Here is a 17,482-nt window from a genome sequence, read left to right as displayed (position 1 = left end):
CAAAGAAACTTGGATTTTGAAGAAAGAGTTGCAGAGGTGTTCTAATGTGCCTTTTAAGTTTTTCCATTTTCTTCTATCTAAAATTGCTAGAAACTGTGAAGGGAAAAAGCTTGCTGATCTGTGATTCCTGATGTGTTGCTCACCTGTGTTGCAGCTGTGGTTTTATTTTGTTTGAGTTTTGGGGTTTTAGTTGTTTGGATTTTTAATCCTGCCTCCGCTACTTTACAGACGTATCAACGACTGCAGCTGATGCATAAGGCATTTGTAAAGCACAATGTAATGAGGAGAGACTGTGAGAGTGGAAAAGGTATTCTGGGATCAAAATCTGTTTTATGTTTTCTTCTGGGTGGAAAGGGAATACTGGTGTACGCGAATACATTTTCTTTGTCTCTTTGTTTTCAACCTTAGTAAAAACTACCCGTTAACACTTTATACTTCAGTTTTCATGAGAGAAACTCAAACCTAGTCCTTCTGCCCTAAATACAGGTTCTCTTTGAGTATTAATTCACTTTTTCTGCCCAGCTAAACATTATTTCAGCATACCTTCTGATCAAATACATGCTTGGCTGGAAAGTGGGAAATGTGGCCTTTAGAGGTGGAGGAGAGATTGGAGAATTCTGAAATTCTAGGCTGCCTATGTTAGTGTAGCAAGTTATTCTATGCATGAGAGAGTAGCTGGGAAATAACCACCCGATGAACCTTCATACTCTTTTCATCCTACTTAGTGAGTTACCTAGGTAGTTGTGGCCCTAAAAGCTTTGTCACCTTGCCCATGTAGTTGCCATTGGGCCAGTTTTGCTGCATGGAACTCCTCATCCTTGGCTGAAATGGAAGTTTTCTTGGTTTTTGTTTTCCACAGGAACTGTGCTTGGTTTATGTTACTTAGTTCATTTGCATTTGGGCTCAGTGTTGCAAGCTGAAAAGCCTCTTAGATCAGATATTTGGGAAGTGGTTTTGTATGCTACCATCCTTCCGATGGTATTTGAACTACCTAGACCACAAGAAGCAGAAAAACAGAAATGCTGCTGTTAATGATGCAGTGTTTGCATTTGTTTGACAGGCTTTGATCGTCATCTTCTGGGTCTCCTCCTCATAGCACAGGAGCAAGGACTGCCAGTGCCAGAGCTTTACAGGGATAATGCCTTCACAGCTAGGTAATTTGAAATCTTTTCCTGCAGGGAGTATCCTTTGATACTGAAGTCTTTGTTGCACTGGCTATACATGTGCTGATTTCTTGATCCCTAGGAAAAAAAAACTTTTTTGTAAAACTTTCTTTGTTTGAAATTACCTTTTAAAGTGCTGCTTTTGTTTTGTGCTGTTTCACAGTGGAGGAGGTGGGAATTTTGTTCTTTCCACTAGTCTGACTGGCTACACGAGGTTTAGTGGATGTGCACTCCCTATGGTGGATCATGGCTATGGCTTTTTTTATTCCATCAGAGATGACAGGTAAAAATATAATTTTGTTTTGGGTATGGTTCTGTCTCTGTCACAGAAGGAAAAGGCAGCTAACAACGAGAACGAGGAAAGCAAAGGACAGAAGAAACATGGCTGAATGTGTCAGGAAAGGTTGAGAAGCGAGCTACATGACAGCAAAGATACTAACATTCTGGGAAGGCATGTGTGGGAGGAAGGATGAATGGTGGAGGTGAAGTGAGCACCAAGATACTGACAATAAGCAGAAAGAAAAGCATGGGGAAGGTGAAAGAAGGGAGGAGCAAAAGGGGTTAAGTTACTTTAAAATAAGCTTTAATTTTAGAGATAATTAAATGTAACATGCAAAGGTGTGTTTTAAAAAGTAGCAATTGACTAAGACCTGTTAGAGCACAGGTGAGCACACTGTCCCTGCTTCTTGCCAGTGACACACATCTCTTGGCTCAAACCCAGACCCCTCTGAGCAGCAAGGAGAAGCTAAAACATTTGGCTTCACTTCTTATAAAATTGGTAGGATTTTGAAGGATCCAGCCTTGATTTACTGGTCTTGTGGACAAAAATTACTGCTTCTTTATGAAATCTGATAAATTACTTTGATTATAAGGTGTTGAGGTAACTTGCTATTTTGTGGTTTAGATGTTTTCGAATGACTTCTTCCTAAAGCTATGTATGTATTGTGTGTAGATTTGATTCAGTCTGAGAATGCAAACCACTTATACTTTGATCAATGGCTCTGTTAGGGAAATAGAACTAAAGAAAGATGTACCTTTTATTAGGTAAATAGAAAAAAAGTACTTTAAACCTTGAACTAGTTGCACAGAAGAAATATAATTTAGTCTTTTCAAATGTAAGTGGAAAAGTTCTGTCACTGTGTATGTAGAAATAGGTGTTTAAATCAAAGTGTCTAGTTTCAAGATCTTGTACGTAGAAATAGGTGTTTAAATCAGTGTCTAGTTTCAAGATCTTGTATGTAGAAATAGGTGTTTAAATCAAAGTGTCTAGTTTCAAGATCTATCAGCAGTGTTCCTTGCAGAAGACATGAGACATCTGAGTCCTCTTTGAATGTTGAGACAGTATGTTTATGTGACAATTTGCTTCATGATTTATGTCCATAATAATTGCATTTCAGAGCAATTTGTTTGATTTTTATCCTAGACCTTAAGAACTAAGAGTGGTAACTTCCTTGTTTTCTTATTGATAGGATACTTACTAACTGTTCTTCCTGGAAATCCTGTCCGGAGACTGATGCAGAAGTGCTGTGTAGAACTGTGTACCAGTGTTTTCAGGACATGATACAGTTAACAATTGCAGCTCAGCTGTAAGGTTGAAAATGATGTAAAAGCCTTTACAAGTTTGCAGGTTATATGTAATACAAGTTATATGTAGTTTGAAAGAAATGCTACTCAAGATTACCGTTACAGGAAAGTTAAGACATTTAACAATTTATGTGAAATCTACCTGTTTTTATGGGACTTCCTGTGGTGACAGTACCCATTTAAGAATAATGTAGCCATTTGCAAAAACAATGCAAGCAGTAGTACCTTACTTAGGTGAACTATGCAATATTAAAATATGCCTCAACAATGCAAACATACTTGGGATGTTGGAGAATTTATGGGAGATTTGGGTTTGTGATCTTAGTAGTAACATGTAGAATACTTGGTAGTCTACTGATACTGTTTATGTCAGTGGAGCACTTAAATGTGTACTTAGGAGTAACCACACTATCCTCCTAGGTGATAATGCTTCTTAATGCCAATGGTTTATGAAATAGAAGGACTGCCTTCTACTGAAATGAAATTTATCTTTCATTTTTGCTATTGGGATTATACCAGATAGACATATCTGTAAGTGGGGAAATTCCCACTACATTTGAAGTAAGAAAGCACTACAATCTGAAGTATTTTGAAAAAGGAGCTCTCAATAATAACAACAGAAAGCAGCATATGAGTTCCAAATTCCTCAGAGTTTTCATCTTCTAGTGAACTGTGAACATCTGCTTTATACTAATGATACAACTAGGCACTGAATGCAGATTGATACAGTTCTCAGGATTTTTAAACTTGGTTCCTCTGAGCAGCTTTGTATTCCTGCTATAGAAATAAAATTATTCTAAAAATCAGCTTTTCGTTGTTTCGTGGTGGACTGCTTAATGTGTAGCAAATCTCTTTGTGAAAGAGGGGTTATCTTGGGGACAGCTGAACTTGAGATTCTAAACTACCCATTGTTTTCTCTAGGTTTTGGAGTTTTGAGAGAGATCAGAGATTATTATTTGATTTACAGGAGCAACTGCCTCTTCAGCTAACACTGAGACAGTCTCTTTGTCCTCTGTAAGTTCTGTTACTTTTTTTTTTTCCCACAGCAGCAAGAACAGAGTTTCCCTCTTTATTTCCTTTCTCAAAGCCTGACACTTCCTTGAGTAACAGGCCAGCATGTGTTACACTGTGTCTTGTTGCCTTGGAAAAGAGCCTTTGTCTTCCGTGCCTTTACTGGACTGCTTGTACGTCCCGTGTCAAACCTGACAACCATTAATTGTTTAATGGTTTGAAGTCTTTATAATTTCTGTGAGATAGATGAGAATTTTGGACTAAGTTATGCTTGATGGGTTTGGGTTTTTGTTGTTTTTAAGTTCTGATAGTTACAACCTTTCACCCCTCAGCTGGGTTAGTAAACCTGGTTGCTACTGTGACAAGGACAGTTTGCTTTGAACACTCTCTTGAAACAGCCTGAAATCCGATGAGGGTTGTCAGAAGAGAGGCACAATTGGCTTCCAAGACATGAGACCAAAGGAAGGGATTCCAGGAATTGGCTGCACCCGTTTGTACATTGGCAAGCTGAGAATAGGAGCCAGGGTTCTGCAGTGGTGGGATTGAGCCAATTGCAGTCCCAACAGACTTCCTTCTCTCCCTGCTCTAGGTTGCATGTGCATTTATTTAGCAGTGCTTTGGGCCCATCTGTGCTGAGGAACACATCACTACCACCCTTCTGTCTCTGCATGCTGGTGTCTGTGCATAAGCAACAGCTACTCTCTTTCTGGCCAGTGACTGCTTTTCTGAAAAATTCTTTGGCCTCTTCCTGGCGTGCATCTTGTATGTCTTATAATCCTCATCATGCACCAGAATTTAGAAAGAATGCAAAGTTAGAAGGTAATCATTAACCTGTGAAAACAACCCCCAAAACTTGAAGAGAGGAGCAAGGTCTCATCCTTTTTCACTAGGTCTTTACAGGAACAGCTTGCTGATATGCTGGTGGAAGAAGAGGGTTGGGTTCTTGAAGCAAATGTGCTTCGGTTATTTCTTAGTTATGAGGTTTAAGGGAGCTATTCACATTATTTTACCAAAACCAGAAGTAATGAAACTAGCCTCATCCAAAAGATAGAACCAGCTGTACAGATGCACTTCAGCAGCAGGTACTACCTGCTACCACACATTACACAACCCACTTTGAATGCTGACCAGAGAATAGTAGATGCCTTGCTCAGTCAGGAGCTGCTGATGGGTCCCTTGCTCTGCAGTTTTGCCATTCTGGGCATAGTAATCTTGTCAGTGTTTTAGATGGTGGAGAGGTGGTGAGCTATCACAATACAGGTGCTACCTTCTCTTAGCTCTATCTAGCACTTCCTGGACAATCTATGCAATGAACAAACCAAAATGTGAATAAGAAACAAAGCAGCTGTTAGCGCCTCTGATGCCCCTAGTCTGTTATCTGTGATAGAGCAATGACAGAGGTGATGTTTCTGTGGCTTCAGAGGTGAAAACGTTATCCCTGATGACTGGTTCAGAGTGTGTGCTGGTATACATGTGTTCATATTTTCACTTGCGCCAGAAGTCAGGTCAAGCAGACATCTCCAGGGTTGCAGCCTGGCTCTCCCTCACTGCCACAGTGTTCCGGGTTCAGCAGTAGCAGTCATTTTTCTCCTTAGTAGCTGGTGCAGAGCTGTGTTTTTGACTTTCAGCCTGGGAACAGCGCTGATAACACTGATGTTCTTAGTTGGTGCTCAGTAATGTTTACTCTGGCCAAGGACTTTCTGAGTCTCATGCTCTGCCAGGGAGGAGGGGAAGCCGGGAGGAAGCAGAGACAGGACACCTGACCCTAAGCAGCTAAAGACGTATTCCATACCACAGCATGGCATGCCCAGTATATAAACTGGGGCAGTTACCTGGAAGGGCTAGATCACTGCTCGGTCGGGCTGGGTATCGGTCAGCTGGTGGTGAGCGGTTGTGTTCTCTTCCCTTGTTATTTCCCTTATCATTATTATTGGTGGTAGCAGCAGTGGTTTGTGTTATACCTTAGTTACTGGGCTGTTCTTATCTCAACCTGTGGGAGTTACATTCTTTTGATTCTCCTCTGCATTCCTCCAGGAGTAGGGGGAGGAAGCAGGGTGGGGGGAGTTGAGCGAGTGGCTGCGTGGTTGTGGGTTGCTGGCTGGGCTTAAACCATGACGTACAGGCAGGTCTTGGACAGTTTTAGATATTGTCCCCAGTGAACTGGCTTGGCTTCTTTGACAAGCCATGCACTTTTTCACTCACTTTCAGCAACATGGAAAACTGCTCCAAATTTCAGTAACTGTGTAAATAATAATTAATTAATCCCCCAAATATTTCCATCATCCTATAATCCAATAACATGCCAGATAATGAGTTTTGTGTTCTGGTTTTAAGCACTAGGTGTGGGTACTTAGTACACACACTTTTAACACAACACCCCCCCTCCCCCCCTTTCTTTTTTAATATTCTGACGGTTATGAATTCTTTAATGTCACCCAATGTTCTGGGCTCTGTGGCTATAACAATGCCAAATGTTGCAATAATTATTTTGAAAATTGGTAACTTTTGTGGGGGTGGGGGGGAGGGTATGTGTTTTTGTTTGTTTTTTTTACAATAAAAGAGCCTCCTGGTGCCATGACCAGCCAACTTGCAGATTCCCATTATAAAGCCAAGGTACCTTTTCACTCTGTATCCAGAAGAAGCTTCATCGGTGTGATCCAGGGCTGCCATACAAGATTTGAGGCATTGCTTCTGACCACCGGAGAACTGGGTTCTTTTGTCTCCCACATGTGTGCTATATTCCTAGATACAGAAAGCAAGCACAAGTATAAACCTGGATTTGGACCTAATCTTGTGGAGTGTAACGAGTCTGGGGCAGTGCCTTTCCCAGTCACCGGTTAAGTGTTGGTGAAGAGACTACATACAGTAGCAGAGCTAAGAAACCCATTTCTGGGCTTATTTAACTGCAGCACAACCCCTTGATGGTGAGCAAAAGCAGCGTAACTTGTTTTGGGGCAGCAGAGAAGCTGAGTGCAGGGTGCAAGAGGAAGGTTGTGACATTGCTGGGGGTGAGCCTATGACTCGTCACCAAGCAGCCTGAGCAGTCAGCCCTTCTTTTACCACCATGGTTCATGGTTCTCCAAAAGAAAGAAAACTGAGACACCAAGAGTGATTTAGGATGAATGAGAAGCCAGTCAAATAAAAACCTCTTCTGCCTCGCTCTGTATTTTAATGCTGACACAAATTTACTCAAGAGATTTTGTTCCAGCTCTGTGCTTCCCCTGCAAGCAAATTCACTAGAGAGGCACCAAACCTAATTCCCAGCAGAGTTGTCTTTCTGGGCTGCAAGCGCACACTGATGGCTTATGTTGAGCTTCTCAACTGACACCCCCAAGTCCTTCTCAGGACTGCTCATAGATTCACTTGTACCAATCAGTAGAGTGAAGAGTACCGTATAATTCAAAGGAATCCACAAGTCCTCAGTATTTTAAAGCTGACACAAATTTACTCAAGAAATTTGATTTCAGCTCTGTGCTTCCCCTGTTTTTTAACTTGCTATGTGAACGAAGGTTCATCTCTCATTTAAGGCATGATGCTTTGCAGGGAAAGCCCCCCAAGCTCCTAAGTCTGTGGGAATTTATTGACCGAGAACTATTTGCCCATGCCTGTATATTCCACAAAAGTGAGCTGACAAGCAGGTGTTAGCTTCAGCTGGTCAGTTAGAACACCATGAGGAAGAGCCTTTGCTTGCATTCACCTGCAAGCAAATTCACCTCCTGAGCAAACACTGCTCAGGAGGACGCAAACACATCGACTTCTGGGCTCTTTTCTTTTTTCTAGCATAATTATTCACAGCCAGTGTCGAAAACCTGAAACTGCTTTTCCCTCCAACGTGCTATTTATTTTGCAGCAAGAAGATCCATCACAGCAGAAACCTAGCTTGTCATAGATGCATCCAGGATGTAACAACAGGTACAAATAGGGAAAGGGAGAGAAGGAAACAGGAACAAGATCATAGACTCATAGAATGGTTTGGGTTGGAAAAGACCTTAAAGATCATCCTGTTCCACCCTGCCTGCCATGGGCAGGGACATCTTCCACTAGACCAGGTTGCTCCAAGCCCCGTCCAACCTGGCCTTGAACACTGCCAGGGATGGAACAGCCACAACTTCTCTGGATGACCTATGCCAGTGCCTCACCACCCTCACAGTGATGGTGGTTTCTGTCTGTTTTTCCAAGCCAGCTTTGTGTGTGTGACTTGACATACCTGGCTAATGAGATGCTGAAAAAAGAAGGGTGGGACCAGTGCTCCTCGGACTGCCTCTGTACTTTGCTGTTGCTTTCATTTAACCTAAGGGAAGTGCCCAGCCACCTTTTCAGTACTTCCTGCATGTCTATTGCTCCATGCTCTTCCATCTGGAAGGACCTGCCTGAGTACCAATATCACACAGATTATTTTCTCAACAGAGACTTCTCCTGCAGAGATGAAGACACCCCCCATCCAGGCATCTGCAAAATGATTGGGTTCGGTAGTTAAATGACACATCGTTGAATGTTCTATTTCTACCAAATATTTTCTGATTGAAACAGTAGAGTTAGGTCAGTTTTTTAGACTAACGTAACAGTTCATAAAAGACTATGCAGAGCATCAATAAGAGATCAGTGTGAGTTTTTCCAAAGGACCAGACTTCTTTTTTTTTTTTTGCAGGAATTAATTGCACAACAGCCAAAGAAGCCATTGTGAAAACACGTATTCTCTCCTAAATATTCTACTCTGAAGGCATATTAAAATTCTGTTCTGTAACCACAGAGTTCGACAGCTTCTCTTACACCACCTGTTAAAAAAGATTACGTTTTCAAAAGTAACAATAGCTCTAGGTGGCCGCTTTGCAAGGACCTCATTCACATTCTTGGCATGTTCTTTGCTGGGTTTGGGTTTTTTTCATTTTTGTCCTTTAAGATACTGAAAATAATCTGTTATTTCTGATCTGCACACTGAGTCAATCCTTCTACTTGAAAACCTTTTCTAATTGATTTACTATAAAATGTAATATGGTATGTGTAATATGGATATATGCCTACACAAGAAATATAGTTCATATGAATGAGTATATATAAAATGTAGATATAGACATATGCAAATGACCAATCAACATAATAGCTTGAATGTATGAAGTCGTAAGACTTCATAGCTATTTTCTTTTATTATGTGTGTATATACAGGTACATATGTTCACACACATACAATACACGCATAATAAAAACAAGGTTTACAATATATGTGTTAGGTGTCTCAAATGTTCTGATCTCTTTGTTACATGGCAGACCACATGCATCCGTATGTTCATATACATTGCTGGTTACTAAAGTATGTGACAATCTATTACAGACAACTTGCAAATAAGTTATCCCTCAAAAATTTCTGGTTAAATACCAGTGGCCTGGTTATACGTTCAAGATCTGTGCTCAGGTAGCTTTGTGCAAGAAAACACTGAAAAATTATCTCTGCTGCATTAACTCTATTTCCACTGGCTCTTAAAGATGCTTTTCCAGAAGGCAGGTGAGGTTTTGGCAGGAGAAGACACTAAGCAAGGCTTAACCCCCGTTTGGCTGGATGAGTCATATGTGAATGGGCTCACACAGTGCTTCTTCTCAGTACCACTGATGTGGGTGGGAGAAAAAACCAGAAAACCAGGCTTGAAATAAATTAGAGAAGAAGTATGCTATGCTGTGCATAACAGCAAGCTTGCTCACATGCTTGTCTCCTTCCTCACTGTGGCTATCTACGGAGGGTATTCTTTCAAACAACATGAACAGGGGGGCAGCTGACATTTTGGCTTTGGCGTCGTCTGGAGTGAAACAAAGAAGTGCTTTGTCCTAACGCCACCGCACTGAACACAACAGCTGAAAAAACTCTGTTAAGATAAAAAGGAGAAAAATACCTAGACAGGTGGCAAAGGCAAGAAAAGCTGTTATGGGCAGATATGGGGCTTCAGATAAATCTTGTTTATTAAGGCTGAGATAGAGTAAGAGCTGTCATAATGAGTTTGTAGGGAGGCGAGCAGCCCTCGAAGCTTCCCTTCCTTGCCCACTTTCTCTGGATTTATTAGAAATGGATGAGTTGATTTCTATTTCTGTTCTTAACGCATGAGATGTAGTAGAATGTACAGTTCCTTGCAGCTCAGTTTCTTCATCTATAGAACTCAAGATGTTAATTATGGAGCGGTGTGGGAATTACGCAGAAATTTGCCATTCCACGTTTCCTTTGAATGGGCTAGTCTTCCAGCCGTGATCAAATCCTTAAGTTCAGGTGAAAAAGGGAAAAGGCAAATGGGAGATGAGAAGAAGGCGTGAAATCTGGGGTGAGCAAAGGGCAGTAGGAGAGGAGATAAATGAGAAGAAGGTATCCATTTGAATGCATAGGGGAAGGAAGGGTAATGCTGGTACTTGAAAAGGGGTTGGTATCATCAGGGTAAGAAGTTGCTTTAGCCTCAGCAGCAGCATGTTTTTTGCCAGAGTGTGTCAAGTGCCAAAAGTGATCATTGGATGCACATGGGAGACAAAGTGGCTCTTGACAAATACAGACAGGGATTTCAACTGCTGGGAGAAAAGCAAGAGCAAGACTCGGTTAAGTGCTGGAGACAAGGAGGGGAAAAAGGCAAGTCTGGAAAGGTGCCATGTGGAAACATTCAGAGAAGCTTTTTTAGTTCTGGCTGGGCATTTTCTATACTGGGTGTTTGCCAAATCGTCCTCCTACTCCTCAGCTCTCTTGTCCCAGGGCTTATAATTTCCTTTCCTGAATTTCACTTGTTACTTCCTCCACTAATCTTTAAATCTTTTCACCTACACTCCCTGCAATTAAGCCATGTGATTCTGTTATTAAAGAAATCTTGTTGGCCATGAAAACAAGGAATGGCTTTGCTTTGCCTGTCTTCATGTTACCTCCCTTTTACTCTGGGCATCCTGATTACATGGGAAACTGTAAGTAAGTAGCAAAACACATTATATAAGTGTCACTTATTTTGGATTTGTAATATTGGAAGGAAGGAAGGGGAATGTAAGGGTGAACAATGGTAGAGGGAAGTATCTGTTGATTTTTTCAGTTCTATACTCCATGATTTCATGATACCTACAGAAAAATCAAACCTATTATACCACATGGACAAAAAAGAACCTAACAAAGAGATACTTACAAAAGCATAGCTTTAAACCATACGTGTCCATTTCTCACTAGAGAGGCACCAATCCTAAACACCCAGCATAAGTAAAGTACGTAATAGCTTGTGTAAAGCCAAAAGTAAATCCAAAGGTATTATATGATCATAGAATGGTTTGGGCTGGAAGGGACCTTAAAGATCGTCCAGTTCCACCCCCCTGCCATGGGCAGGGACACCTTCCACTAGACCAGGTTGTTCAAAGCCCCATCCAGCCTGGCCTTGAACACTGCAGGGATGGGGAACCCACAGCTTCTCTGGGCAACCTGTGCCAGTGTCTCATCACCCTCACAGTGAAGAATTTCTTCATAGTATCTAATCTAAATATACCCTCTTTCAGTTTAAAGCCATTTCCCCTTGTTCTGCCGCTACATGCCCTTGTAAAAAGTCCCTCTCCAGATGCCCCCTTTAGGCACTGGAAGCTGTTCTCATGTTTCCCTGGAGACTTCTCCAGGCTGAACAACCCCAACTCTCTCAGCTTGTCTTCATTGAGAGGTGCTCCAGCCCCTGATCATCTTTGTGGCCTCCTCTGCACTTGCTCCAGCAGGTCCCTCTTTTGTTGGGGGCTGCAGAGCTGGATGCAGTACTGCAGGTGAGGTCTCACAAAAGTGGAGTAGAAGGGGTAAATCACCTCCCTTGACTTGCTTGTCATGCTCCTTTTGATGCAGCCCAGCACAAGGTTGGCTTTCTGGGATGCAAGTACACACTACTCCCTCATGTTGAGCTTCTCGTCAACCAACACCCCCAAGTCCTTCTCCTCAGGACTGCTCATACATTCATTTGTACCAATCTATAGTGTGAAGAGTATCCTTATAATTCAAAGGAATCCACAAGTCCTCAGTATTTTAAAATAAAATAATCTCCAGCTCTATTTCAAGATCCTAACCTAAGACATCATCATTCCTGTGCACTTCAGTTTCCTTTCTGTCTTGAAAAAACAATGACAATATTGGGATAGAAATATTTTGTGCATGTACAGTTTGTATTGTCATACATTCATTAAAATTATTTTCAAAGTTATACTACAACTGCAATTCAAATTTTCAGCCACTGATACATGAGGAAAATCATCAAGGACTTCAGAACTTCTACAAATCACTTCAATAGAACAAATCTTTCTGTTCATCTTACAGTGAACCAAAGCAAGTGACAATTCATGAGTTTTCACATGATCTGCAATAGTACTTTGATAAGATAACAGAGTTAACAACACAGAAGCTGCTATGCAGGTCCACCTTTCCGGTTCCTTCCTTGGGAAAATCCCGCTGATTTTTATAGGAATCTTACCCAAACATACAGGTAAAAACCTGCCTTTGGTTTGTTAGACAATAGGATCCCTAAGGAGAAAGGGTTTGTGATTATAAGAATTAATAAAGGCTTCAATTTCCAGAATTAGAGCATCCTATAACAGCATCATGCAGACTTCGAAAGAAAACAAAAGGAATTCAGAACATGATCTTTAGAACACCACCTAAAATGTCAAGAACATTAGCTGGAGGGGAAAGATAATCTATATTTTTGATGTTAAACCTGATTTTGGAATGAAAGATTTTATGAGGCACTGATGCACTGACAGAGATAAATCATGATTCAGTTTATTGGTGTTAATTTATGTTCATTTTGAAAAAGGAATATTTCAATAACTTTTTTAAAGAAACATTTTTTTACCTATATGTTGCTTGCAATCTTTGTCTATACATAAGGCCTTTTTTTTTTTTTTCTGAGTCAACCAACAGTGTATTTTCTATGGCTTCAGGAGAAATCTACATCAGAGAGCAGATATTCATCAGCAAAAAACCCCTATTATGTGGAAATTTTTAAACATAAAGCAACAAATCCACCTGCAATAGAGGTATGTCTACAATACTGTTGAAAGTGTAGTTTCAACATCTGTAGATATGCTGTTGCTAAATGTATGCAGTTAGTGTGGGTCATAGCAGTGAAGTTGAGACATTATACAGTTTAGCACAGGCAGGCATGTGGGGTTTATTTTCCAATGGGCTTGTGTAACCTGTCATGAGTATGATGTCAGGCAGCTGTCATCACTGCAGGGCCCCAGGCAGGATAAAGTGAACAAGCCTACACCACCCGCAAATGCATTTGGAACTGCAGGGTAAACATATGTTGACATTTTTAAAAGCAACTTGTAATTTTGAACTCACCCATAAGGAAAAGATCTTTCCCAAGGTGAATTCTCAGCATTTTTGGAAAACCAGAAATCTTTCAAGACTCCTAAACGAGGAACTCAAAACCCCATGCCATTCCTAAAAGTAAAAAGACAGATTCTCCTGGCCCATATGGCAGCTTGGCACATGATTCCTGACAATTTTTTATCTTTGGAAATTCTTCCTGTTTTGTGACAGAAGAAGAAGTTTTCCAAAATGATCAGTGATGCCCAGTCTTGATTGAATCCATAGTGGAAACTCATGCCTTAATTTTCTTAATGCTCCCCAAATATTAAGGAGATTGACTTATAGTTAATTAATACCATCACCAAATTTTTAAATAGCAACAGTTGATTTAGCCTTGGTCAAGAATCCGGCAAATAAAACCTCAAAATGTAAAGCATCTTGGAAACCAATTTTGTAAAGTGTATTCATAGAACACTATACTCATTCCAGCTCATCATTTAATTCCAATGTCCTCCTTTTATGGGAAAAGAAAAATAAAAATTATCCACTGTCTAGAAAGTCACCCATGATCTGTTACTCAAGCTCGATTTTTTCTCATATACTGTCATCCATGTAAGATTTGTGCACTGTGGACTCCCACTTACCTTCACAGAAGCCCCCTGTAGTATCTGTACCACTCCAAACTGTGTGCTCAAGGATTGTACCAGGAGCTAATTGACTCCATTAGATAAGTGCATGACGAATGCTGCTGCTCCTAAGAAAGGCGTGAAGTACATTTACTCTCTTTTAGCTATGTTGTTTCTGCACTATCTTTCAATGAGAGTAGCTTGTTTTTATCTCTGGTGTGTGAAGATGGCATTTCTCCAGTTTTCCAGGAAGAGCCCCTCTTTTAAAGAGAAGAGTAGATTTTTACCTGGAGCTAAAAATAGATGCTTGAGACCTGTGTTGCTTCAGGTTTGCTTGGCATGTTGAAAGTGAAACCTTTTGCTGAGTTACTATGGAAATACTTATGTTTTAAATTTTGCCAGAAACTGAAATCTGCAAAAATGGCTTTGATTAATATAGTCTGCCAAAACCACATATTCAGGTCATCACCTGAACCACATAACAGGTCTTGCAAATAGGCTCCAAGGAAGCTGATGTGAGATAACAATAATCAGCTGTAAACAACTTCACTATGAGATAACTTTAAAATATTTCAGTGCGTAAAAATGGACTCAAGACCTATTTTGAATTTTTTTCTTGATTACCCTATCACATAAAAAAGAACAGGTTTCTCTTTCTTAACATATATGTTCTTTTAAAACTAAATCTCTTTTAACTTGCTATTTTAATGTCTGACAGAACACTTCTAGGCTTGTGAATCATCAGCCTTTACTGCAAATGTAGAAAACAGCTTGGAAGCAAACATGACTCAGCCTTCAACTCAATAAGAAAAAGCCTAGCAGCTCTAAACACGAGAGCTGATGTCTGAAAACTTAGCTGTACCTTTACACTTAGCAGACTCCTCTTTCTACGTCATTACTTCTACACAGTAAGTACAATAAATGCTGAGGCAATCTATAAATAAGAAACACAACAGACTAAGTAACATGATGGTAAGATATTGAAATAATTAAATAACATGGAAAACCTAACATAAATACATGTAAATATTATCTGGCTCCCCGACAAAGATAAACATGTTTTCTTTATGTCTGTATTACTGTTAGGAATAGTTTTATACACAGGTAAAGTGATTTATTTTTTTTTTTCCTGCACAGCCAATTTAAACATATTTTGATGCTGAGAAGCTTTACATTTGTCTCTCTAACAACCTTTAATGCCTTTGCTCTTTTTAGAAGCAAGATCGATTTAGATTGCGTCTTTGTTTTCCTAACAGCCAACCTGTGGGCTCACAGAGGTTTCCAAGTTTCACTTCTGGTACTGACATTACCCTCTCTTGCCTTTTCCCCATGTCTGTCATCAGCCAAGGCTAATAAGTAGCCAGTGCAATCACTGCATGATCTGGAAAGAGGCATAGAAAATACATAACAATTTTAGCCACACTGTACAATGATTGCACTGGATACTTTTTTCAAAAGAGTGTTGTGAGACTTTGTATGTTAAATTCAGGTTGCATTGTAAACCTCATCTGTAAACTGTTGTAAAATTCATGATAAATAAAAGATGGGTTAATTCCATTGAATTCTCTTGATGGCTGGTTAAATTTTTAATGGATTTATAGATTTATACCAAAATGCCTGTCAGGCAAACCCAACAGAATGCACTTTTATTTTAGTGTGAGAAGGGCTAGGAGTAAACACCCAAAAACATTTTCTAATCAGCCTGGAGGCAGAAATGCCTTTGAGAAACTTCCCTAATACAGATCATGGAAAGAGAAAATAAGATTTGCTGTGCCTGGACACCTCTGCACAACTGACCATGGTACATTGGGAGGGAGGGAAAGGGTGTAAGAGAAGATCACACAGGTGCTGTGCTGCCTGGGGTGTGTCAAAACCCCAGTCCCCACAAAGCACACTCTGCCCTGAGACTTGGGAACTTCTTGGGAACTGATGAAACAATTCTCCTCAAAGTTATGAAATGAAGTAACGTCCTCCTTTTTTGCTGCCACACTCATATTTTTCCTTTGAAGCTGATTCCCAGGCTTCTTCTCCCCTTTCTAGCTGAGAGGAAAAGCAATGAAAATCAGAGCAAGGGGTTGATTGCAGGGCATGGTCAGCTACACTGTCACTATGATGTTTTCATGCACCTTGTTACTGATGGTTTATGTACTGTGTCTTTTTATCCAGAGTGGCAGACAAGTGCAAGGTGAGAGAAGGTGAAGATATGTGTCAGGTAGAAGAAAGGAGCTCTGAAAGGAAACAAGCTGAAAAGAAAAGAAGGAAAGGAAAAAAAAGCAGAGTGCCAGGAATAAATAGGGAACCCAAATGCAGAACCTGGGACAGGTGTGAGAGACCCAGGACTTTTAAAATGCTTAGTATGCTCTGAATGCTACAAACTGAAAACATAAATGAATAACTTACCTTTTCAATTTTCAGCTTCATATTTGCTACATCATCATTTTGTCAGAACAAATATATCTATTTGTAAATATTCTTATTCTATTACCAAAGTCCCTATTAAGCAACACTGTGTAGGACGAGATGAAACCAGAGAAAAATGTCACTGAACCCACCTGTCCTGTGATTTCCAGTTCCTCTGTAACTTTCTCTGCATGTCCAGCAAGCATCTTCATTTGAATCATTCCTGTTACAGCAGGAATTGGCACAATGGCTAAACCAGAAGACTCAGCTCCCAGCCATGGATCAATGATGAACAGTCCCAGTTCCAAGATTAACACATTTTGGGCAATTATGGCCAGTCTGGAACCTGTAGGATGGAAAAGAATGAAACCATTGTAAATTATTGTTTTATCTGAAAACTTTATTTGTTACCCAGAGAATGGAGATTAATTAACCAGAGACATTTGAAAGTGCTTAATTTGGTCTAAATATTCTGCAGTTAGATGTTTTATCTTTTGAAAAACCATTCTATTGTACAAATAGTTCCCTTGAGTCTTCTCTATCTTACCTAGTCTTCTTCAGTTTTCACCTATTTACTCAGAATTACAGTCCTTGTTTTCAGATTTTGCCCCCAAAACCACAATGACATCTCATAGATATCATATCTTTTATACATAGAGCCATGACTTCAAACTTGCCAGGTGCCCTGAAACGTGACATTTCCTGACTTGGAGTCTGAGATTACTATTTTTTCTCTCTGACCATTTTTATCTAAGCATGTAAGCAAATACAGTGCTGCAATGATAGTAATCCTCATTTACACTTAAGCATTTTGTTAATATTTGGAACATTTAACACGAAAACACGGTGCTCTCCAGACAACTAAGTAGATTGGATAAATAACATTAAATAAGCTGAGTCCCTTCAAGACTCATTTATAGTAGTGATAACAGGACCGAACGCCAGTGTGAGCTAAAAGCAAAGTTATATATATCTATACCTATAAAATTACATATCTTACTATTATAATATTAGATTTTCTTGACACCAAAATAAATATTATTTAATAACAGCTTCCAGATGACTGTGTGCAAGATTTCTACCTATCAAATCCAGTCTGTAACTTAGTCTATGCTAAACCACATATGAGAAAGGCCAATGCTTATTACTTACTCCTTTGATTTGTGAGACATCATTAGCAAGTCTCATAATTAATGGTCCAGTGATATTTTTAGGATCATCAAACCAACTGATCTCCTACAACATGAAATAGAGTTGTTCAATCTTAAAAGCTTTAGTCTGCATATCACTTCATTAGGCTACACAAGAGAACTTGATTACTTCAGATTGCAACGGGGTGACACACATCATGTGTTGTTCTTTACATGTAACCACAAATATAATAGACATAAAAGTTTAAAAAAGATATGAGA

The 17,482-nt window shown here is 39.9% G+C and overlaps 1 protein-coding gene and 1 pseudogene across 2 annotated transcripts in view; one reads left to right on the top strand and one right to left on the bottom strand.

Moving 5' to 3' along the window:
• Window positions 1-3,553, top strand: part of CROT (carnitine O-octanoyltransferase) — a 47,959-nt gene extending 44,406 nt beyond the window's left edge. For both annotated transcript variants that reach the window (XM_057432510.1, XM_057432511.1), the window contains 4 exons: window positions 229-307; window positions 1,061-1,154; window positions 1,327-1,446; window positions 2,633-3,553. In XM_057432510.1, the coding sequence (XP_057288493.1) occupies window positions 229-307; window positions 1,061-1,154; window positions 1,327-1,446; window positions 2,633-2,753 (414 nt within the window). In that variant the 3' untranslated portion in view covers window positions 2,754-3,553. The remainder of the gene's footprint in view (window positions 1-228; window positions 308-1,060; window positions 1,155-1,326; window positions 1,447-2,632) is intronic.
• A 4,512-nt stretch (window positions 3,554-8,065) lies between these two features.
• Window positions 8,066-17,482, bottom strand: part of LOC130611667 (phosphatidylcholine translocator ABCB4-like) — a 35,275-nt pseudogene continuing 25,858 nt past the window's right edge.

Source organism: Pezoporus wallicus, unplaced genomic scaffold (assembly GCF_028554395.1).
Source record: "Pezoporus wallicus isolate ANWC-B61680 ecotype Strahan unplaced genomic scaffold, APGP_CSIRO_Pwel_v1 scaffold_2584, whole genome shotgun sequence".
In the NCBI taxonomy this organism is placed as follows: domain Eukaryota; kingdom Metazoa; phylum Chordata; class Aves; order Psittaciformes; family Psittacidae; genus Pezoporus; species Pezoporus wallicus.
Note: the sequence above shows the minus strand (reverse complement) of the source record. Positions and strands in the feature narration are given on the sequence as shown.